This window comes from Loxodonta africana, chromosome 22 (assembly GCF_030014295.1).
Source record: "Loxodonta africana isolate mLoxAfr1 chromosome 22, mLoxAfr1.hap2, whole genome shotgun sequence".
Taxonomy (NCBI): domain Eukaryota; kingdom Metazoa; phylum Chordata; class Mammalia; order Proboscidea; family Elephantidae; genus Loxodonta; species Loxodonta africana.
In genome coordinates, this window is record NC_087363.1 from 29,868,057 (window position 1) to 29,892,651 (window position 24,595).

The following is a 24,595-nucleotide window of genomic DNA, read 5'->3' on the forward strand; positions in this document are numbered from 1 at the left end:
GGAAGGGTCCACCTGGACTCAGACCCCCAGGGCCAAGAGAATTCTGGGGTATTTGCTGAGTCCTCTGAGGCAGGGCTGAGCAGTGCAGACAGGGAACCAGGCTCAGTCAGGCCTTTGGGCAGACAGAGAGCAGCAGAATGGACCAGGGTCTGGCCAAGAAACAAGGTCGGGTACAGAGAGCTCTGTCTTGGCCTGGAAGGTGAGAGCCAACCCCCAGCTCACACCCTAACCAGTACCCAACTTGCCTTCTTGCAAACAGCATTGGGGTCAAAGCCCTCCCTATGGTCAGCAGCAGTATATGGCACCTCAGACAGTGAGACGGTATGATGGGCCACCTGCAGTCAGCCCTCCCTCTCCCCATTAGGCACAGGCTTCAGAGCACTGATTATCATACAGATATCTGCAGCAAGAACACACTAATATTTACACAACTGGACACACAAGAGCAAGAAACAAAACCCACAGGCACATACCCAGCCCTACATGGACACAGTGACACATTACTATTAGATCCACATACACAGCCATATGTGCTATGCACTATCTACAGCAACACAGACCCATGCATACACATGTGCACGCACGCACACACACACACTAATCTGCCAAAGCTGGAGACAAATCCCGCCGGCCTTGCTTGGTACATCTTGCCTAATCCCATCTGTTTATAATGGGCACGAAGGCAGGGACTCTGGGTACCTATGCCCTGCTGGGACAGCTTAGGCTGTTCTCATTAGCCAACCTGGCACATAGGCAGAACTGAAGCAACTCTAGCAGGACAGATGAGGCAAGACACGGGAGGTTGTAAGGTGGAGGAAAGCAGTGAGGACTTCAGAAGCTCCAGAAAGAGACATCACTGTGGGCCAACAGCTCACTGGAGAAAGGTTTCAGTGTCAGTGGGCGGGGAGGAGGGGGTCCAACTTTGGAGACATGAAGAAGAAAGCACCCAGGCAGAAATCCTAAGGTTGCAAATTACAAAAAAACACAATCTTCAAATTGGAAAGGAATTTATTGGTTTATTTAAGTGTCAAGTCCAGAACTGAGATGAGTTTCAGCTGTGCCTTGATTATGGTCTCACACACTGCCAACAGGTCTGCTGGCTCACTTGTGTCCCCCTCTCCACCTGCTGAAGTTCTGGTTGATATAGGGAGCAGCTCCAGACCTCACATCCTCTCAGCTTCAGTTTCCCCCAACCAAAGCCCCCTTGCATTTCACTGGCTCTGCCAGGGCCATGTGCCCACCCCTGAACAAATCACTGGGGCCAGGGAAACGTAAAGCTGTAACTGGCCTAAGCCCCACGCTCTCCCTGCCTCCACCCAAGGTACAGGGTGGAATCACCAAGGAGTGCCTTCCCAGAATAAATGGGATTCAATTACAAGATAAGGGCAAGTGAATGCTTGGCAGGAAAATGATTCTATTATGGAGTTGATTGTGCCTCCCTCTAAAAAAAATATGTGTTGGAATCCTAACCCCTATAGCTGTGGATGTATCCAGTATTTCTGGAAATAGGGTTTTCTTTGTTACATTAATTAGATCATACCCGAGTAGGGTAGGTTTCAAATAGAATCACTTCTAAGTTATAAAATAAGCAGATTAGACACACACACACACACACAGAGAAAAACAGACCCCATGTGAGGTTCTAGTACAAGCCAAGGAACAAAGGAATGCCCAGGACTACAGACAAGGAAAGAATCAACATGCTGAGACCCTGATTTGGACTTTTAGTCTCCAGAATTGTGAGAAAATATATTTCTGCTCTTTAAAGGCACTCTGTTGTGGTATTTGTATTACAGCAGCCACAGGTAACTAAGACAGATCTCTATTACATGAGGCAGAGCAAAAGCACAGAGGTGGGAATGTATGGGAAACTCAAGCGGTACCTGGTATCCGGGTAGCGAAAAGGGCAGTGGGAAAGTATAAGGTACAAGAGTATAAGGCACTACTTTAGCAAGGTATTACTTGCTAAAGCCCTAGACTTGAAGTCAGAAAAAGATTCTGGACTTCATTTTGCAGGCCTCAGGGAGCCCTGAAGGCTCTTGAGATGGGGCATGGCAGGCAGGGGGAAGATACAGAGGGCATCATCATAGATCCCCTGGGAACACAAGGTTCATGCCGCCCCTGGAGCCTACACACATTCCTAGACAAATCCTTAGGCGGGACACCCCCATGCCCTCCTAGCCCCTCTTGATTGCCAAGCCCTGGTGCCACCATCAAAGGAGCCCTGGCGGCACTAAGCAAAAGGTCAGCAGTTCGAACCTACCAGCTGCTCCACGGGAGAAAGATGTGGCAGTCTGCTTCTGTAAAGATTACAGCCTTGGAAACCCTATAGGACAGTTCCATCCTGTCCTATAGGATCCCTATGAGTTGGAATCGAAGTGATGGTAATGGGTTTGGTTTTGGTTTAGAGCCACCATTAAGGCTGCCAAGATTATGAGCAGCCTATTTCATCAGATTTCCCCAGCTGAGCTATCTACAGGGAAGGGAGTAGCCTGCTGGGTAGAAGACCTTGGGCTCTTCTTCCCCAGCAGTGCCACAAGGAAAAGACCACCTCCTCTACTCATGCATTTCATAGATACTTACTGAAAACTACACACCAGACCCAGTGTCAGGTACTCAGTACATCACTAAGCCAATCCAAGATCCCTGGCCTGGGGAGTTCATGTGGGCCAGTGGGGTTGAGGGAAAATAAGCAATAAACAAAACAAACAAGCAAATCATATAGAATGTTGGGAAATATATAAAGTAGGGTGGACAAGGTATGCCTAACTGAGAAGAGATTTGAGCAAAGACCTGAGGAGGTGAGGGAGTGAGCCAAGCAGACACCTGGGAGAAGAACATTCCAGCAAGAGGTGAAATCAAGCCTGAAGTGTTTGAGAAATAGCAGGGAGGCCAGTGTGCCTGGAACAGAGTGATCCAAGGGAGTGATCCAAGTGATAGAGATAAGCTCAGAGAGGGAAAGTGGGGTTGGGGCAGATCACATAGGCCATGGGAGGTGACCATTACGACTTGGGCCGCTACTCTGAAGGAGGTGGGAGTGATGGCTGAGAGGGGTGTGATCGGACTTAACATGCATAAAGGTTTCCTCTGGTTGCTATATGATGATTATGCAACAGAAGAGCAAATTGGAAGCACAGAGGTCAGTTGGGAAATGAGTGCAGCAATTCAGCAAGAGAATGTAGAGTTCTGTTAGCAAGTGAAGAAAATAGAGGGAGAAGGTAGGAGTGAGCACTCACTCTACCAAATGCTACTGAAGGCTGAGAACTCAGAACAGGCCATCAGATTTAGCAGTGTGGTCACTGAGGTCCTTGGTGAGAGCAGTTGGATGGAGTGGTGGAGGTGGAAGCCTAACTGAGATTGGTCCCACCAAATATCAGCTCTCACCAGACTACGGTGTGGCCATTCAAGCTGTATTTTTCCCCACATCCCCCTTGTTGGGGGAGCTGTCAGCGTGCTTCTTCCCCAGCTCATTCATGCTGGTCATTTCTTCTTGAGCAGTCAAGCAGCTGCTCCCAGAACAGGTGGACAGTGAGGCCTGGGCAGTGCTAGGTGCCAGGTGCCATCCAAGAACAGTGGCCAGGAAAGTCTTCAGGTACTGGCGGAAGCGGCGACTGGAGAAGGCGTAGAGGACAGGGGTGAAGCAGCAATGAAGGAAGGCGATGCTCTCTGTCACCTGCAGGGCATAGTCCAGGCGGTGGCTGATGTTGCAGTCCCCAAAGACTTGCAGGTCCAGCAGTGAGTGCAGAAACAAGGCGAGGTTATATGGGAACCATAGCACGAAGAAAGCCACCACCAGGGCTGCAGCCATCCTTAGAGCCCGGCTCTGGCCTGGGGGCTTCAACCTGACCAGGACACAGCCAATGCGTGAGTAGAAGAAGATCATGGCAAGGAGTGGAAGGAGAAACCCCAGGAGGTTCTGCTGGAAGCGGAGGAAGAGCTTCCAGAAAGTCCCATGCCCGCCAAAGTCCGGGTAGCAGCGCCACATACCCTTGGGGTTTTCATGTGTCTGCACAAAGACCATGTCAGGGATGGAGATGGCCAGGGCCACACCCCACACCACGGCAGAAAGGATAAGACTCTTGGCCCGTGTCCTTAGCCTGTGGTGGGGCTGAGCGTGTACGATCTCCAGGTACTTGTCCAGGCTCATGCAACTAATAAAGAAGATGCCACTGTAGAAGTTAATGGTGTAGAGGGTGCTTACCATCTTGCACAAGAAGTTTCCAAAGACCCAATGCCAGGCTGCAGAGATGCCCCAGAAGGGCAGTGTCACCACAAACAGGAGGTTGGAGATGGCAAGATTCATCAGGTAGATCTCGGCCATCTGCCTGCGAGGAACGTACCGGAGCAAGACCGTAAGAAGAAGGAGGTTCCCACCCAGGCCCAACACAAAGATCAGGCTGTAGAAGACTGGCAGGAAGATTTTGCCAAAGGACATCACTGCATCCTTCCTGCAGAGCATGAAGGGAATGTCTACAAAGTAGTCATAGTAATAGTAAGAGCTGTTCTCAGAATTGGTGTCCTCAGTGGTGAGCAACGGAGGTGAAGTGCTGGCAGCCATGTCAGAGAGGACCCGCCTAGTCCTGGAGCTCTGTAGACCAGAAAGTGGTGTGAAAGAAACAAGATGGTAAAACCAGGCATTCCTTAGCTCTCCCCAAACCCACTTTCGCTACTGCCTTGGGATGTCCTACAGACTCTTCAAGCCTACTTCAGTAACTGTAGTCTAGCAATTAAGAGCATGAGCTTTGGGAGCCCCACTCTGTCACTCAGTAGTTATGTAACAGGCAAGTGACTTAACATTTAGGTGTTTTCACAGTACTCAATTCTTTCATTAGGGTTTTACTTCTTTATTTTCTTCCTCATAATTTAAAAAGGCTTAAAATGTCTTTCATATTTTCTTTATTATTTAAGGGTGCCAATTCACCAACATATTGTGTCTCCTGACCCCCTCCTCGCAGTTCACTTCCTTGTGTGGCTTACAATTGTTTTTAAAATGAGAGTTTATCTTCAGTAGGGCCTGTTTTATCTATGAACGTCCAGTGTTCTCTATACTTCTATCACCTGAGAATTTCTCTTACTGTTGAGTTCAGTTAGGTATTAAAATTTTTTAAATATTTTATTCAGTATAAACTATTTCCACTGTGTTTGCAGCATGAGAATGTGATCCATCATGTCGATGGACTCAGAACCTATTAAACCTTTCTATGCCTTGGTTTCCTCATCTTTAAAATGAAGATGATAGCTGTGCTGATCTCATGGGGTTCTTTTGAGGCTTAAACGTAATAATACACACAGAACACTTTAAGCTCTACTAAGAGTATCTGGGAGCTCTGGTTGCGCAGCGGTTAAAGCAATTGACCACTAACTGAAAGGTCAGTGGTTCAAAACTGCCAGCAGCTCCATGGGAGAAAGATGTGGCAGTCTGCTTCCATAGAGATTTACAGCCTTGGAAACCCTATGGGGTCACTATGAGTCAGAATCAGCTCAATGGAAGTGGGTTTAAGAGTATCTAGCACACAGCAGGCACTCAATAAATGTTAGTTTATATTATTGCTTTGCCCAAAACTGAGTCCATCATCTTCCCACCAGCTTTGTCGTCTCTCCTGTCTATCTAATGAAATGACACCACCAACTACTCATTCACCTAAGACTGAAAAATCCCAGATTAGCCCTCATCCCTTCACCGTCACCCTGTCAGTCTCTACCTCCTAATGCCTCTTGAATATATCCACTTATCTCCAAATCCCATAAAAATATATACAACATTATACTCTTTTAATAAGGTTAAAACAAATGAAATAAAAATACATTCTTGGAAGTAGTACAGGTAGATGAAAGGGAAAGCAGAGAATGACAAACGCAGAATTCAAGATGGTGACTCCTGGGCAGGAGAAGCCAGAGAAAAGGGATGAGGGGAGGCACATTGACAGGGGTGGTAACTTCTGTGGTCTAGTTTCCTCTGAGGTAATGGCTTCTCTGGTGTTTATTGTGTTATTAAAAATAAATAATTTTTTAAAAGAGAACATCACATAAACCAGTGATATGAGTCTGTCGTGAACCAAGAATTAGTCTCAATTTTATTATATGTTCCAGAAGGACAGAAAGAGAGAGGTCATGTTCAACACATTAGAATGTTCACCAGTGGGGAATGGGGGCTGGAGAGGAGAGAGGAAGGAGATAAAAAGTAACAAGTGGCCCAAGCAGGCAATCATGAACACATGCAAGAGAGGGGCCTGTGAGCTGGTGATGGTAATGGGTACAAAGTGAAACATACCGTTAACCCTACATTGTACCTGCATTTTATTTTTTAGGAAACCCTGGTGGCGTAGTAAAGTGCTACGGCTGCTAACCAAGAGGTTGGCAGTTTGAATCCGCCAGGCGCTCCTTGGAAACTCTATGGGGCAATTCTACTCTGTCCTATAGGGTCGCTATGAGTCGGAATCGATGGCAGTGAGTTTTTAAAATTTTTTTTTTCTTTGATTCAAGTGAAGTTGAACTCCTTTATATGTTCAATGTCTATTTATATTTCTCCTGTGGATTATTTATTGTTTTAATGGGGTGGGGTTCTCATTTTCAAGAGGCCTTTAGTAAGAATTTTAACTTTTAATTTTAATTTTAACTTTCCTATATAAAAAAAAAATTATATATATATATATGAGTCGGAATCAACTTGACGGCACTGGTTTTTTTATGTTTTTATATGTATTGGAAAAGTGTCCTCCAGTTCCTTCCAGGTAGAAGTTTTGTCTATTTTTTTCCAGGTAGAATTTTGAAGGAGATGTTGACTCAGGCCTTCAGCTGACTCTTCTAGTACCCATGACGCTGTGACCTCACAGCTGATGGAAATATCAATGCTGCTGAGGTGGGACCTCTCCTGGGGAATCCCTGGAGTCCACCCACTCCATGAGCTCTGCCTCACTCTTGGGCTCCCGCCAAATGGCAGTTGTTGGGGAAAATCCCATGTGCCCCTACCCCCACCCCAGGACAGACTGGGAGGCCTTGTCTAGAGCCCAGCTTTACCCTGTCCTTGGGAACTTGGCCCTGGCACCTTCTTTTCCTGGTCTTCCATTCCCCTCCTGGGCATTGAGGTCTCCCATCACTACACTCTTTCCTTTCTAGGTAGCAGTAAGGACATCCCCAACACATGGCTGGTGTTGGGAATCTGTGGCTGCTGGAGTAAGGTGGGGGGCTGTTTTGTACTCGGGCCTAATTTGGGGCCTATTAGGTAGGTGTTGCAAATAATTAAACATTAGCTCTTCTGAGCTGTCAGCACTGACCTTGGACCTACCCTGGAACAAGGTATGCTTTCGTAAACAGCAGGAAGCAGTCCGACAGCTGTTTTGATCAAAGCCAGAGGTCAGGGACAGCAGGTCTGGGGCTGGACCAGGCCATCTTCTAAGGGTCCTTTTCCCCTGGAACACCCTGTTTCCTTCCCTCTTGGGGCTTTCCTGATCCTTCACCCCAGTAATCTTTCCTGCTTCCAGGGCCACCAGCCCCTCCCATCGCTTTCATCAATATCAACAACAACAACAGCAACCAGCATCTAATGTAATGTCCATTGTGCACATTACAATGGACTAGACAATTTCATATCCACTGCAGCACTTCTGTAAGGCCAACCAGAACGGAACTTGGCCCCTCATAACCCAGGAGTAAAGCAATATTTTCAAGGCCAAACAGTGAGTTGTCAGCCACACTGCATCTGAAACTCAGGTCTTTGGACTCCAGGCCCAATATTCTATGCCAGGTTCCAGTTCATCCTTGATCTCTGTTCTGCCCCACCCAGGCATTATCAAAAGGCCTTACCCAAGAAGGGCGTAGAAGGCAGTTGTGGTTAGGCTCAGGAGGTCTTGGTCGCCTACGATATTGGCCTTGTTGGCTAGTCTGGCTGTTCTAGAGTCCACCATCCATGCCGCAAGGCTTTATTGAACTCTTTGCAAAGTACACCCTTCCTGTGCTAGGCAGAATTATGTTGCCCAAAGATAGCCACACCCTAACCCCCAAAACCTGTGACTATGTTATTGTGGCAAAAGAGATATTGCAGGCATGATTAAGTTAAGGCTCTTGAGATAAGGAGGGTATCCTGGATTAGACAGTGGACCCAATCTCATCACAAGGACCCCTACCAGAGGGAGACAGGAGAGTCAGAGTCACAGAAGGAGACTGACAATGGAAGCAGAGGTCTCAGTCATTAACTAAGGAAGGCAGGCGGCCTCTAGAAGCCAGGAGAGGCAAGGAACGTATTCTCCCCTAGAGCTTCCAGAAGGAATGCAGCACTGTCAACCCATTTTAGACTTCTGACCTCCAAAACTGTTATATAATGAATTTGTGTTGTTTTAAGTCACCAAATTTGTGGTAATTTGTTATAGCAGCAGTGGAAAACTAATACACCTCCCGTGATCCCTCATGTGCTCAGAGTCTCAGGTTGAGACAGTGAGAGAGTCTGGTGTCCACCTCCTTCAACTTACAGGTGGGGAAACTGAAGCTGAAAAAGGGGAACAACTTGTGCAAAGCACACAGTCAGTAGTCAGTGGCCAGGCTGTTACTGACTGTGGCTCAGGTCTCCATCTACTCACACATGACAGTCCCTACTCTCATTCTACTTTTCCTTTTTCTTTTCACTTTCCCTTATTGTCTAAATTCATTTGGCTTATCCAGCAATACCTTGAGAGAAATGAGTGGGGGTATCAGTCATTCACAACCTAGTGTGAATTAGGAGGTAGTAAAGCAGCCTTGGGTGAAGCTCTGCAGTGGGACCTTTGAGGAATCCAGAGAACTATATTGGGGGTGGGGAGGGAGGCCTATGGAAGAGGGATAGGAAGAGCAAGGTCAGCTGGACTTCCCCTACAACAAAGCCAAGAGCACAGAGGCAAACTACAGCCTGTCTCTGGGGCAGCCATATCATGCTCTTGGTGACTTCATGAGGCCACCGGCCTGGGCTGGCCCAACCTCAGCTCCACAAGAATCTCTGGCTGGAGGAGTAATGTCTCCTCCTGGGGATCTAGGGCCCACCTTCCAAAGCCTCTCAGAGAAGCTGCAGTTGAGGCAATAAGAGGGAGGATATTGCTATGTCTATACTGACAGGAAGGCAGCCATGCTGTTGAGTTCCTTCTCTGAGCTGAGTACTGACATGTAGTTTTCTCATTTAATTCTCACCATAATCCTAGGAGGCAGCACTAGTATGATCCCCATTTTCCAGATGAAGAAACTGAAGCTTTAGAGAGGTGAAGCCCGATTGCCCACAACCTCAGATCAGCAAACCATGGATCTGACCTTTTGGTTAGCAGCCAAATGCTTCACCACTGTGCCACCAGGGCCCCAACAGTAAAAGATGGATTAGCTCCCATTTCTAACATGGACCAAACATGGATTTGAAGGAGAAGGCTCTGGTGGTGGGATTTCTGGCCTCAGTAACAAGTGGCAGAGAAGATTCAGGTCTGGTGGTATGCCGGAGACTTATTAAACCTTTGCCAGCATACTGTAGATCATGACCTGTGGAACTTGACCTGCCCTGCACAGCTTGCAGTCTCCCTCTCTGCGTCTCTGGCCATCTTCCATGTGAATCTGACCACCACCCCCACCTGGGAATCTGTAGGACAGGGGCCACATGCAGGCCTCCTCTCTGGTGCCCCCAGCACACACACGTTGTGTGGCTCATAGTGGAGCTGTGGCCAGAGAACAAATAAATACGATCATGCATGACCCCAATAGACTACACAAGCTTTGGAAATAAAAACCAAGAACACCATTTGAGGTTGCTTCTAGTGGACGATAATTTGGCTTGCTTCCTTAGAATTTAGAAATACATTTAAAATGCAACCTAAATCCTCCCCTCCCAGAAGTTGCCTGTGCCACTGGCCTGGGGAAGCCACCACCCCAGCCCTGCAGACACTCCCAGAAGGTCACTTTTCAGTCTTAGTGCCCACCTCCTGGAAGAAGAGCCATCTTTTGGTGCTCTAGACTGGAGGTTCTCAGGAGTTGGAACTGTGTCCCAGGGCTTGCAGGCATAGGGCCTGGCATCAGGAGGTGTTCAACAAATCCTCATGGAATTAATTGCCACAGGCACCTCTCTCTCCCACTTCTCTTCTCATTTTCCCTTGGCCTGGTTTTCCACTTCCCCTGCTCTTGCCCCGGACACAGCTGAGCCGAGATCCTCCCTCTGTGAGTTGTTTCCCCAGCCTAGGCCACCCCTGCCCTAGTGGCCTCAGAAGATTGTGACCACAGAGCGTGACCAGCCCAGAGCCCCCACTGTTTCTGCTGAACCATGGTGCAAAGCCTCCTTGGACCAATGTCACAGAATGTGGCCTTTTACTTACCCCATTTCCCTCCCAGGATACTCCCCCCACTGCTCTTGGGAGGACTGGGTGGAGAAGGGCCCAAAGCCTGGACTCCTCTCCTGGCTCAGCTCAGGCTAGGCACCCTGGCCCTCCGCCCATCCCTCTGGCATTTCCATCCCACATTCCTGGGCCAGTCGTGGCTGGAAAAGTTGAGGCAGGAGTTGCGGAGTGATTCAGGCTCTAATCACAGTGTTTTGCCTTGGGAGAGGTACAGAACAGAGCAGTCGGGCATGGTGGTAGAACACATGCATTGGGGAAACCACTAATAGGTATTAAACTGTGTATGTAGTAACAACAACAACAACAATAATAATAATAATAGCCAACACTTACATAGCACTTGGAGCTCTGGTGGCACAGTGGTTAAGAACTTGGTTGCTAACCAAAACTCGGCAGTTGGAAACTACCAGCTGTTCCTTGGAAACCCTGTGGGGCAGTTCTACTCTGTCTTACAGAGCACTACAGAGTTGCTATGAGTTGGAATTGACTTGATGGCAATGGGTTTGGGTTTTTTGGATGTAGCACTTACTATGTGACAGGCTTAGTTTTTAGAACTTTGCATGCATTGATTCACTGCATCTTTACAATAACTCTACTATTATCATCTCCATTTTACATAAGAGGAAACTGAGGCACAGAGAGGCTAAGGAACTTGCCCAGGGCCACACAGCCAGTAAGTGGCAGAGCTGGGATTTGAACCCAGGTCCAGAGCCAAGGCTAGTTCATTATGAGATGTGGCAAGGCATGGGCCTAGAGGTAGAAAAGTAGCAGGATGCCTGAATGGAAGCCTGGTCAAAAGGTTGGAACCTCGTGAATGGAAAACAGGAAAAGGAACTTAGAGTCATACATCGAGGACACGAGGGAAGAAGGCCAGTGCTCCAGGAATGCACCGAGGAGAGGAACTCACAAATGCCCAGCTCTGGGGACAGAGTTGGCACTGGGTTTCACTGCTCAATTTGGGGTGCCCTTGGGCTTAAATCTTCAGGCTCTGCCAGCCCCAAGACAGAGGCAGGGCTTCCGGCCCAGGGCTTTTGACCTCCATAAGCCTGTCCTCTAACCTGTAAAATAAAAAATAAAAAAAAAGGAAAATTGTCCTCCAGTGGATTCTGACCAATAGAGCCTCTGGGCAGTGCAAATAGTTAACGTGCTTAGCTGTTAACCGGAAGGTTGGAGGTTTGAGTCTACTCCGAGGTGCCTCAGAAGAAAGGCCGGGTGATCTGCTTTCAAAAAATCAGTCATTGAAAACCCTCTGGGCCCAGAAATAAACCCCTCCATTTATAGACAGCTGATTTTCGACAAGGGGTCCAAATGCATTCAGTGGGGAAAGAAACAGTCTCTTTAATAAGTGGAGCTGGCAAAACTAGATATCCACACACAGAAGAATGAAACAGGACCCACCTCTCACACCACACACAAAAACTAACTCAAAATGAATCAAAACCTAAATGTTAAACATAAAACTATAAAGTTCTTGGAAGAAAACATAAAGACCTATCAAAAAAAAAAAAAAAGGCTAACAAGCATAACTACAACACACAGATAACAGACAAAAAATTAGATAAACGGAACCTCAAAAAAATTAAACACTTATGCTCATCAAAAGACTTTATCAAAACAGTAAAAAGACAACCTATAGACTGGGACAAAAATCTTTGTAAACAACATATCCGATAAGGGTCTAATCTCTAAAACGTACGGAAAATTCCAACAACGCAACAGCAAAAAGACAGCCCAATTTAAAAATGGGCAAGGACATGAACAGAAGCTTCACCAAAGAGGACATTCAAGTGGCCAAAAAACACATGAAAAGGTGCTCATGATCATTAGCCGTTTGAGTAGAGAGATGCAAAAAAAGCTACAAGGAGATACCACCTTACCCTGGCTATAACAGACAACGAATGTTGGCAAGGATGCGGGGAGACTGGAACACTTATCCATTGCCGTTGGGACTATAAAATGGTACAACCGGTGCGGAAAACGGTGCGGTGTGTCCTCAAAAAACCAGAAATAGAACTCCTTTATGATCCAGCAATCCCATCTTTAGATATACATGCTCTAGAAACCTAACAGAAGTGACATCAACAGACATATACCTGTGTTGGTTGCAGAAGCCCTGCAAGAAACCCAGAGCCACCCCACAAGCTAGACCAGGCCAGCCCTAGAGCCCTGGTCTTGGACACGCACACCACTGCTCACTCCTTGTCTCTTTGCTTTTTTTAACATGTATTTTTCCTGATTACAAAATGTGAAATGTGAAAATACAGAAGAAAAAAATAGAAAGAGGCAAAAATTAAAAAAAAAAAAAAAAAAAAAAACCCCATAATCCTACCTCTGATAAATAACCCCAGGGGAAGCTCTTGGCGTATTGCTTCCCTGTCTGTTTTCACACCCAGAGCCCAATCTGCTGAACCAGCCTGCCTTGGATTTGTACAGTCACAGTTTTGGGACTGGAAGGGAGTTGCCCTGTCCAGTCCCCTGCAGGGCAGGGGTCCCCCTGCAGCCTTGATAGACACGCCTCCTGCTTCCTGGGATAGGTGAGGTACATTGCTCCCCACGCTCCCTGGGACCCCACATTACTCAATACTTCCTGGTTCTTATCAGGAAACAGGGATGTTTGTGACATTGATAAAATCCCAAGAGTAACCCTTCCCCCGAAGGCTTATTTCAGTTAATAAAACGTAATGACTTTTAGAGCCCAACTCCAAGGAGCTGCTGCCTCAGGACAGGAGATGTGATTTTTCATGTCTTTCCAGAATTTTCTTTTTTTTTTTTTTTTGCCCCCTTCATTGTTGCCTGAAATTTCACCACTAGCTCCTTGTGTTTGTATTTCAGCATTATTCTGGATTCAAAATCAAACATCCCCACCACCATCCCCAGGGAGAGCAGTATACTCCGCATGGTAGAATAGACAAAGCACAGGTTGAGCCATTCTGAGAGTCAATTCTGACCCATAGCAACCCTATAGGACAGAGCAGAAGTGCTCCACAGAATTTCCAAGGCTGTGCTCTTTACAGAAGCAGAGTGCCACAACTTTCTCCCACAGAGCAGCTGGTGGGTTCAAATCCCCAATCTTTTGGTTAGCAGCTGAGCGATTAACCACTGTACCACCAGGGCTCCTTAATGGCTGGGTATCCCTGGGCAGGTTACTTAGCCTCTCAGACCCTTAGTTCTCTCACCTATAAACAGGGTTTCACATGTTCCTTCAGGTTCAAACCCTTGCTGAGAATTTGCATTTCTAACAACTTCCCAGGCGATGCTAATACTGCTGGTTAGGGACCAATGCTAAGAACCACTTAGAAGAGCAGTGGGTCTCAAAATTTATTGTACATAAGAATCACCTGGGATCTTGTTACAAATGTAGATTCTGATTCAGTCCATCTGGAACGGAAACGCAAATTCTCAGCGGGGGTTCGAACCTGAGGGAACATGTTTGAAGTCCTGTCTATAAAATGCCTCCCTCATAGAGTTTTTATAATAATTAAACGGGTTCTTGGCACATAAGTATTAGTTAACTTCCAGGTCCTGAAATGAGTAAACTCACTGATTAAATGACACTTGGCTCAGGAGGGATGGATGAGAGGGGATCCTGGAGCTGTTTGGATCCTGGGGCAGAAGGAGGGGGCTGAGAATTCAGGGGCACATGGAGAGAGGATGGTTGTTAGGTGCTGTGAAGTCAATTCCAACTCACAGCCACGCCATGTACAACAGAACAAGATGCTGTCCGGTCCTGTGCCATCCTCACAATCCTCGCTATGTTAAGAGAGCCCATTACTGCAGCCACTGTGTTAATCCATCTCTTTGAGGGTCTTCCTCTTTTTCGCTGACCCTCTACTTTACCAAGTGTGATGTCCTCCAGGGACTGGTCCCTCGTGATACCATGTCCAAAGTATGTGAGACAAAGTCTTGCCATCCTCCCTTCTAAGGAGCACTTAGTGGAAGTGTACAAAAGAACACCAAAGAGCTAAGGAACCTCAGCCCTGGAAGGGGGGGGGACCTTAAAGACCACCTCATCTCCCCCCATCATAGTGCAGCAGGGGAAATCGAGCCCCAGAGAGAGAATGGAATACCTGAGGTCTCCCACCTAGGTCTGAGGCCCAACTCTCATGGAGTCCCAGGAAACTCCCTCCCAGAACTGGACCAGAGGACCACTTGCATCCCCACTGCTGGAGGCAGCTCTCCAACCATTGCCCGGGAGAGAAAACTCCACGCTCACCCTCTAACCCCTCCTCTCCCCAGCACCTGTTCCCACTCCCCAGGCCACTGGGTGGTCTCTCCCTGTGGCCCTTGGGCAGGTGCCACCCCACTCGGAGAAGCCAGACCCACTTGCCTGAGCCGGGAGGAGAGCAGTAGCGCCTGTGTTCCTCTTCCTCAGGGGAAGTGCAGAGGAAGTGTGATTCTCCTCTGTGAGCTCTTCCCCTCTCTGGACAGGGGCCTGGACACACAGCTTTAGGGCTGGAAAAGGCGGCCCTTTGCACCGGCCCCTGCCCCTCCTCTGCTGCATAGCCACAAGCTGTTTCCCTAGTCAACAAATAAGTCAAGCTCAAATAACCGCCCCCAATGAAGGAGCACCCCCAACCAAGGAGAGTCTAATTACTCAGGAAAACAAGTATCTCCAACCACACCTCTCTGGAACTATTCCCCAAGTACCCAGCAGCTGGGCCAAGGACACCAATGGCCCCAGTCCAGGCCTCCAGGCTTTGGCTTACCCTGTCACCCACCTGGATGGCCTCCCCAGCAGGAGCCCACCTCTGGCCTCCCCCAACCCTAAACCCCTCCCAGAGTCTCCTCTTGTTATAACTCCAAACAGTGCTGTGTCGGCTACACCCACAGAGCACCCACAATATCCTTATCTCCTAGATTTTCCAAACCATCTTCCCTCTTTCCCTCTCTCTTCTTCTCCCCACCCTGCTGCCTCATCATGAGTTATATCCCTATATAACTCGCTGCCTGTTTACATATCTGTTCCCCAACCAGGTCAGGAGCTCCCAGGGCAAGGACCGTATCTGACTCCCAGCCCCAGCCCAGGGCCAGGCAAGAGCAGCAACTGAATGAACGAATGAGTGTGCAGGGTATGCCACCTTTCCAATATGGGGGTCCCTCTGCCCCACAGCACCTGTGGTCCAGAGTCAATGTTTCAGCCACCTTCACCTGCAGCCCCACAGACAGGCTGACAATAGCAGGTGCTTGGTGAATACCTGTTCCCTCCACCTGAATTGAGCAATAATGAAGCAATACTGCTAGGTGTTTAAAGGCACCAGCATTGGGTCACTCACAGCTTGGCTTGTATCTGGCTTTGCATATGCCGGCTGTGTGACCTAGAGATGGTGGCTTTCCCTCTCTGAGCCTCGGTTTTCCCATCCATGCTGGGGATGCTGATGATGTGATGACAACTGAATGCCCTAGAGAGATGGACATGGGCTTAGAAGTTTGCCTTTGCCCGGGGTCCACAGGCCACCCAGAGTGAAGTTTGAGCCTGTGATGGGATGGGCTCTTACTCAGAGAAAATCAGGGAGTCTTCCAAGTGGGTGGGCCTCCAAGCCTCTCTTGGCCAAACTCTCAGTCACCAATAGGGAGAATGAGGTTCAGGAAGCCCCCAACAAGAACCCAGAGTCCTGGTTCTACTTCCTTATGGCTGCCTTCCAGGACCCAGGGCTCCTTCCACATCATCTTCCTTTTTTTTTTTTCCAAACTTCTTAAAATTTTTAAAATAATTTTTAGACTTACAAAAATAGCTTACATTTTACAGGAATAATGTATAATGTATTCCTGTATACCTGTCAGCCAGCTTCTTCCAATGTTAACATCTAATATAACCCCAGGACAATGATCTAAGCCAGGAAACTAACACTGACACAATACTACTAATTTACAGATCAATGGCCCCACTGCTGTCCTTTCTCTGGTTCAGGATCGACCCCGGAACCCACCCAGCATTGGGTTGTCATGTCTCCTAAGTGTCCTCTACTCGGGGGCAGCTCCAAGGTCTGGCTTTGTCTTTCATGATGTTGGCAGTTTTGAAGAGCACCAGCCAGGTAGTTTGTAGAATAGCTTTACATTTGGGTTTGGTGTTTCCTCATGCTTAGCTCAGGGTTGTGCATTTTTTGGAGTAATGCTCCCGAAGTGAGGTTATGGCGTATCAAGCAGTGCATGAAGCTGATATGTTTCATTTCTGGTGGCGTTAACTTTGATTAGAGCCCCTGGGTGGTGCAAATATTTAACACACTTGGCTGCTAACATGGGAGGTTTGAGTCTACCCAGAGGCACTGCGGAAGAAAGGCCTGGCAATCTACTCCCCAAAAAGCCTAAGAAAGCCTATGGAATCGGAATCATCTGATGGCAACTGTTTTTTTTTAAACTTTGATGACTTGGTTAAGGTGGTATGTGCCAGGTTTTTCCACTATGAAGTTATTATTTTTCCCTTTGTAATTCCTCAGCATCTTGTGGGGAGACACTTTGAGACTATGCAAATATCCTGTTTCTCAGCATACTTTTGCCCACTAATTTTAGTATCTGTTGATGATTCTTTCTGACAATTATTACTCTGGTGTTTGCCTAATGGTGATTTTCTATTTCCATCACTCCTTCATTTGTTAACTAGAATTCCACTGTAAGAAAGAGTTGAGCCTTCTCCCCATTTATTTGTTCAATTATTTATTTATATCCGTATGGACTCATGAGTATTTCTTGTCTTCTGTGGGTTATCACCCATTATTATCATATTCCTTTTGTTGCTCAAAGTGTCCCCAAAAACCCATTGCCGTCGAGTTGATTCCGACTCATAGCAGCCTTATGGGGCAAAGTAGAACTGCCCCACAGGGTTTCCAAGGAGTGGTTAGTCAGCAGCCTATCTCTTAACCACTGCACCACCAGGGCTCCCAAATTGTCCCATCCCCTTTTAAAAGATATCCAACCCATCTGCTTCGTGTTGAGCTGATTTCCCTAATGAAATCGGTAATGAGGTTACATTGCCCACCCTCCATGACTCCCCCCAGCCACAGCATACACATCAAACACCTGGACCCTGGGGTGAAGCACAAGTTGTGAAGGAGCTGAGGTTCCCACTTGCGGGCAGACAGGTTTCCCTGGCACACGCTGGGAGTTTCCCCAGCCAGGGCAGGGTTTTTTCCTGGAATGGGCAGGTTCCAGTCAAGGGAAGTCAATCTCGGCTCCTGAGGCCAATGGTGGGGAGTTCCAGGCAGGCTTGAGCCAGGCCAGGTGACCCCATGTGCTTCCCCTGCACTCTAGTCATCCTGCCTTTCAGTGATCCACCCCATCCCCGGCCCTGGCCAGCAGCATCCGCCAACCTCGTGCCCTGAGCTTTTGCTGTCTGACTTCCCCTTCTCTGCCCTTACTGGAGGGAAAGCTACTGAAAAGCCCAGGTGGCAAACAGCTGGGCAGCATTTGCCCAAATTCTTTCATACAAAGGAAGCTGTCTCCACCCAGGGGACGGTAACCAGCTGTTCTCCACCAGCCCTAACCCAACCCATTGCCGTGTAGTCGATTCTGACTCATAGTGACCCTATAGGATAGAGTAGAGCTGCCCTATAGGGTTTCCAAGGCTGTAAATTTTTACGGAAACAGCCTGCCATATCTTTCTCCCACAGAGCAGCTACTGGTAGTTTCAAACTGCCAACCTTTCAGTGAGCAGCCGAGTGCTTAACCACTATACCACCAGGGCTCCTTCCACCAGCTCTAAGACCAGTCAAAGCAGAGATAACAGTGCATTGCAGCAAGAGAAACTCAGGTCAGGGAGATGGGGCAACTTCCCGATATTGAAGTAGGCTGGAGAAAGAAGGCTGTGAACTCATCTTCTTTGCTATCTTTAAGACACGCAAGGAGGCTGTTTGCCCTGGGAGGGGAGAGGACCAGCCTCTGATGCGCAGGGCCTCTCCCACAGGTTGCAGTGCCACTTTAACATCAGGATTGTTGCTGTTTTATCTGCTGTCAAGTGGCCCCCAACACATGGCAACCCCATACACAATGGAATGAAATGCTGCCCCGTCCTGCACCATCCCTGTGATCAGTTGGTGTCATGCATTGAATTACATCTTCCCAAAAATGCGTGTATCAATTGGGCTGGGCCATTATTCCTGGTATTGTGTGATTTTCCTGTATGTTGTAAATCCTGCCTCTATGATGTTCATGAGGGAGGATGGGCTGCAGTTGTGTTACTGAAGCAGGACTCAAACTACAGGATTGGATTGTGTCTTGAGGCAATCTCTTGAGATATAAAAAAAAGAAGTGAGCAGAGAGACAGGGGGACCTCATTCCACCAAGTAAGCAGTGCCAGAAGCAGAGTACATCCTTTGGACCCGGGGTACCTAGGCTGAGAAGCTCTTCTTCCGGGGGAAGATTGATGAGAAGGCTAACAGAGAGAGAGAAAGCCTTCCCCTGGAGCTGACACCTTAAATTTGGACATTTAGCCTACTTTATTGTGAAGAAATTTGTTTCTCCTTGTTAAAACCAATACTTGTGGTATTTCTGTTATAGCAGCACTAGGTAACTAAGACAGTGGGGGATCGGACCATTTTCATTAATTGATTTTTGGAAGTAGATCACCAACCAGGTCTTCTTTCCTAGTCCATCTCAGTCTGGAACGCCATTGAAACCTGTTGAGCAACAGACAAGTCTTCACGGACAGATGGGTGGTAGCTGTGTACGAAGTGCATTGGCTGGGAATTGAACCAGGGCCTCCCACATGGAAGGCAAGAATTCTACCAATGAACCCCCAATGTCCCCTCAACTTCAGGGTAAAACAAACAAACAAACAAACCCGTTGCCGTCTAGTCGATTCTGACTCATACCAACCCTATGGGACAGAGTAGAACTGCCCCATAGTGTTTCCAAGGAGTGGCTAGTGGATTCGAACTGCCCACCTTTTGGTTAGCAGTCGAGTGCTTAACCACTGCACCACCAGGGCTCCCAACTTCAGGTCAGAGATGTTAAAATCTTTACTATTTTTACATACTTCTTAGCACACTTTTTTTTTTAATTGTGCTTTAGTGAAGGTTTACTGAGCACAATTAGTTTCCTATTAAACAATACACATATTGTCTTGTGACTTTGGTTGCCAACCCCGTGATGTGTCGCCACTTTCCCCCTCTCGACCTTGGGTTCCCCGTTGCCATTCATCCAGCTTTTCTGTCCCCTCCTGCCTTCTCGTCCTTGACTTTGGGCTTGTGTGCCCATTTAGTCTCATATATATGGTCGAGCTATGTGTATTATTGTTTGTTTTATGGACCTGTCTAGTCTTTGGCTGAAGGATGAACCTCAGGAGTGACTTCAGTACTGAGTTAAATAGCACACTTACATTTTAAACATGGACACACCTACCGTTACAATGAAAAATGGCATCACATTTTCAGAACGTTTCCAAAACACCTGCTTCTCTCTTCATCTGAGCACCAACTGTCGATCTGTGAGCCTTTTGTCTGCAGCCTGATTCTTCCAGTCCTCTAGGACCCAGCTCCAGGCCCACTTCACCCGGGAAGCCTCCCCAGGCTTCTCTAGGCTTCCCTGATCCCCTGCTCTGGGTCTGCAGGCCTTGTTCATCTGTACACACAGTGCCTGGCACAATTTCCTCACGAGCAAGAGCTCAAAAGATGCTGGCCAATTGATTTGCCCACAAACTGGCTTTTTTGCTGAAAGATCCCTGGCCTGGCCTGGCCTGGCCTGGCCTCATCCTCTGTCTCAGGCTCCGTCTCTCTCTCCGTTTCTGCGTCTTCCTTGGGCAAAGTTCGCTCCACTCTGGTATGAACCCATGAGGGGGTCAGTCTGGCCCATCTATGGGGTTTTAAAAGCCTGAATTTCCCTTCAATTTACCAGCTCTGTTAGTGCCCACACTTACTCACTTTGATTAGATGTTCTGCCAGAATCTCAAATGCAGCTTCTTCCCATCATGGCCCACTGATGGCACGACAGGAAGGAAATGTTGCTCATCTCACCTCTTCCACTTCCTCTTTCTGTGCTGCCCCCCATGCTGGCCCCCTCCAGCCATGCCAGACTTGTGTTGTCTCCTTCTGTTGCACGTTTGCCGGGAGGCACTGTCCTCGGGGCCTTGGGAGAGGGCTGCTTTTGGCTAAGGGGGAATGTATAGCATTTTCTCCAAGTACCAGTATAAACATACGTTTGAAATCATTATATTTATACATTTACTAAGTAACTTCAGTCATGTGTTACACATTAGAGCAAATGGAGTGGTTCTCCAGACGCCTTCTCTGTGAGTTAGACCATGTTGAGGTTATCATGCTAATTTTGCCGACAAGGTTGCCAAGGTTCAGAGGCAAAGTGAGTTGCCCAGAAACACAGTTGACAGAAGCCACCTGGCCTGTCTGACTCCCACCCAAGTGCTCTCTTGCATGCAATGTATGTGAATATGCTGCTTAATTCTTTGCTCCTTCCTTGTCCCCAGCCCCTCCAACTCTGATCTGATCAGCGGTTCCAGGACAGAAATTATTTCATGCTCAACTATGGGTCCCCCAAAGCATAACCCAGCCGGTGCTCGACACACAGTAGACACTCAGTAAAGGTTTACTGGGTGAATGCATGCTCTGGGCAAAAGGCCTTCCCAGAATTACTAGCTCTTACCTAAGACTGGTCTCAATTCTCTGCTAACTCCGTAACTGGTGTGCAGTTTTCTGGTCTACTTTACGTGTCTTACACGTATAAATTCATCTAACCCTCCTGACAAACCCATTGAATAATGAGAATACAAGAGCACATAGAGACTAGGTGACTTTTCCAAATTCCAGAGCTGTGATTTGAGCCCAGCCAGCCTGATTCCCCCCACAACTCCACCCTCAACTCCTCCAGTTGGTTTCTGCATCCTCCCTTCTGAATCCAGGTGTTTTTTTCATTTTATTAAGTTGTTTATTTTGACACTTTTCAAACATAGACCAAAGAAAAACAAACCAGAAAAGTATAATGAACTATGCACCTATCATCCAGCTTCAACAATTTTCACCTAGCGGCCAATCTTTTTCACCTAAACTCCCTCCCACTTGCCCCTTGAAGCAAATACCAGACATCATATCATTCTATCTGTAAATATTTGGGTGTGTATCTGTAAAAGATAAGGACTTTGACCATTATCACACCTAAAGAAGTTAGTCCTAATTCCTTCATATCATCAGGTACCCAGTTACAGCTTATTTAAAGGTGATAATTTTTTTTCCTTTACAGTTAGTTTGAATTAGAATCCAAATAAAGTCCACCCACTGTGATTAGTTGATATTTTGAGCCTTTCTTAAATCTATAAATTCTTTCTCCATCTCAAATTTTTCACTTTTCCTTGTAACCTATTTACTGAAGACACTGGTCGTTCATCCTGTTTCCCATAGTCTGGATTTTGCTGATTGCATCTTCACAGTCTTGTTTAACATGCTCCTCTGTCCTATTTCCTGTAAACTGGAAGCTGGAGGTTTGATCAGATTGAGGTTTGATAAGGTTGGCATGACTGCTTAGCAGGTGGTGCTGTGTTCACCTGTCAGGAGGCAGGTACAGTCTGGGGGTTTCTGTCCTTGTGAGGTGAGCAGCCATTAATGCTCAATGCCAAAACCCCAGAAAACTAAACCCAGTGCCGTCGAGTCGATTCCAACTCATAGCGACACTATAGGACAGAGTAGAACTGCCCCATAGAGTTTCCAAGGAGCACCTGGCGGATTCGAACTGCCGACGCTTTGGTTAGCAGCCGTAGCACTTAACCACTACACCCCCAGGGTTTCCACTCAATGCCAAAAAAAAAAAATCCCAAGCACCGTTAATTCTTCAGTGGTTCCACGGTGGTGATCTGGCTTAGCTTTGGGGACCTATAGTCTCCTCCTGCAGACTCTTGCCCATTCCTGTCCCTGCTCTAGCATCTTCTTCCTGGCTGGCTCCTTAACTACTGGCATTCCTGGGCCCTTGGCTGCCAGGCCCCTGTCCAGGCCACAGTACGTCATAGGGCTGGGTACAACAAGCAGAAGACGGAACTCCAGCTCTACCTGGAACCTCCCACTTAGGGGCTGTTCTTGGGGGATAGGATGCTGGGAGGTCATCACAACATGAGCCCTGAGTCCTCCAACTGAAAAAAAAAATTCTCAACAGGTGAAGTCAGGTCCAATTGTCAGCTGAGATGACTGCTGTTCTTGAATTAAAGTGAAATGGACTTGTCCCTCGACTTCTGCTCATTCCCAGGAGCTTATGCTGTCACAGTCACTTTTAGCTTTGAGTCTTGAGCTCTCCATCCTCCTCACAGCTCACTGTCTACAGCTGTCCCTGTCCCCCTGCAGGCCTAGGTGTGGGACTCAGCCCTGTTACCATACTTTGTCTGCTCTAAATCACTGTAGGACTCATTTGTGCTTGTGGCAGGTTTTCATTAGGTTTGGGGCAATGGTTGGATCTCAAGTTGCCATGTGGTTGGACCCCTCTTATTTTTCCTGGGCCTTCCTCAGCCTCTCTTCTTTCCACAGACTCAATCCCCTCCTTATAGTAGAGATCAGTTCAGTGATGCTTTCTGCAACGACAGAGACCATCTGCTTCTGGTCTCGCCTCAATAGCACAGAAGACCTGGAAGGAGCCCTGAACTTTCTGCCTTTCCCTGTTCCCATTCCCACCCAGTCTATGGATAGAAGGGAACAATGTGGAGACTTATATTCCTTTTCCCTTAAAAAAAAAAAATCAAACCCGTTGCCTCAGAGTCGATTCCAATTCATAGAGACCCTACAGAACAGAGTAGAACTGGCCTATAGTGTTTCCAAGAAGCGCCTGGTGGATTCGAACTGTTGACCTTTTGGTTAGCAGCCATAGCTCTTAACCACTATGCTACCAGGGTTACTTTTTGTGCCAATGGATCCCTTGGGCAGTCTATTGAAGCCCTTGGACTTCCTCTCAGAATAATATTTTTTAAGGCACAAAATAAAATATGTTAAAAATCCATTATAGCCAAAAGCTGGAAATAACTCAAATGCCCTTTAATGGTTGAATGAGTAAACACTTGTTGCCCATCATACCATAAAAAGGAACAAACTAATGATACACACGACATTTTAGATGGATCTCAAGGGAATTACATTGAGTGAAAAGATCCAGGCCTCAAAAGTTTAAATACCATTTGATTTCATTTATATAACATTCTTGAAATGACAAAATTGCAGAGATGGAAAACAGATTATAGTGGTTGCCAAGGCTTAGAGAAGGGGGAGGAAGGGAGATGGTTGTGGCTATAAACGAGTGACACAAGGGATCCTTCTGGTAATGAAACTATTCTATGTCTTGACTGTGGTGCTGGTCACAGGAATCTACACGTGATAAAATTGCAAAGAACTAAATACACACATACACATGCATACACAAACTAATGAGCGCATGTAAAACTAGTGAAATCTGGATAACGTTGGTGGATTGTATCAATGTCAATTTCCCAGGTGTGGTATTGTACTACAGTTATGCACAATGCTACCATTGGAGGAAACCGGGTAAAGGGTATATAAGGTCTATCTGCATTATTTCTTATAACTTCACGTGAAACTACTATTATCTCAAAATAAAAAGTTAAAAAAATAATTCTGAAATACAGTTATTAAAATACTTTTAAAAACCAAAATTATGACTTAGTAACATATGCATTTCATTAGTAACATATTTAAAAAGCGATGGATCTTACAACTACCATGATAGAGATGACTGTAAACGAAATTTCAAGACTCCTACATCAATTGTCATATAATAAAAAAATATTGTGATGCCTACTGGTGACAGTGTCACAGGTCCTGCTAATACTACTACCTTTTGTTGCCTACATTCATAATTGAAGAATATGCTAATTTTGTTAGAGGTTAATAAAATAAATAAGTAATTTTTTGCATGCAAGTTCAGGGATCCCCAGAAGTATATCATGAACCCCAAATGAAGAACTCCTGCTTTAGAAAGATAGCAACTTTCCCTCCTTCTTTACACAAGTTATAAAGACCATAAAGGGCAAAAAGTACCAGATGGAGCATCTGCAAAAGGGACAATAGTCACAAGCCTTGGTCATGGGTGGGGGGTGGTCTGGAGACTGTGGAGTAATATTTTTGAAATATTATTGATGTTTCCCCACATTGACCTTCCCTCCATGCAAACAACCAGGCTTCAGTGAGGGTCTTGGAGTCTCTCTCTGACCTTGGAGTACAGGAGTTTAAGGAAATTAAGTTTCTCTTTCTATCCTATACCTAAGTAAAAAATGATTCCCCAGGCTGAGGAGAAGATGAGAGGCAGGACGGAAGCAGGTCACTCTAGACATC

The 24,595-nt window shown here is 46.9% G+C and overlaps 1 protein-coding gene across 1 annotated transcript; it reads right to left on the minus strand.

Annotated features, from left to right (window-relative positions):
• Window positions 1-736: 736 nt before the first annotated feature.
• ACKR2 (atypical chemokine receptor 2) lies at window positions 737-22,003 on the minus strand. The gene is made up of 2 exons (XM_003409927.3): window positions 19,668-22,003; window positions 737-4,588 (listed from the first exon to the last, which is right to left on the minus strand). The coding sequence occupies exons 1-2, from the start codon at window positions 19,686-19,688 to the stop codon at window positions 3,404-3,406; spliced, it is 1,206 nt and encodes a 401-aa protein (XP_003409975.2). The 5' UTR covers window positions 19,689-22,003; the 3' UTR covers window positions 737-3,403.
• Window positions 22,004-24,595: the final 2,592 nt, after the last annotated feature.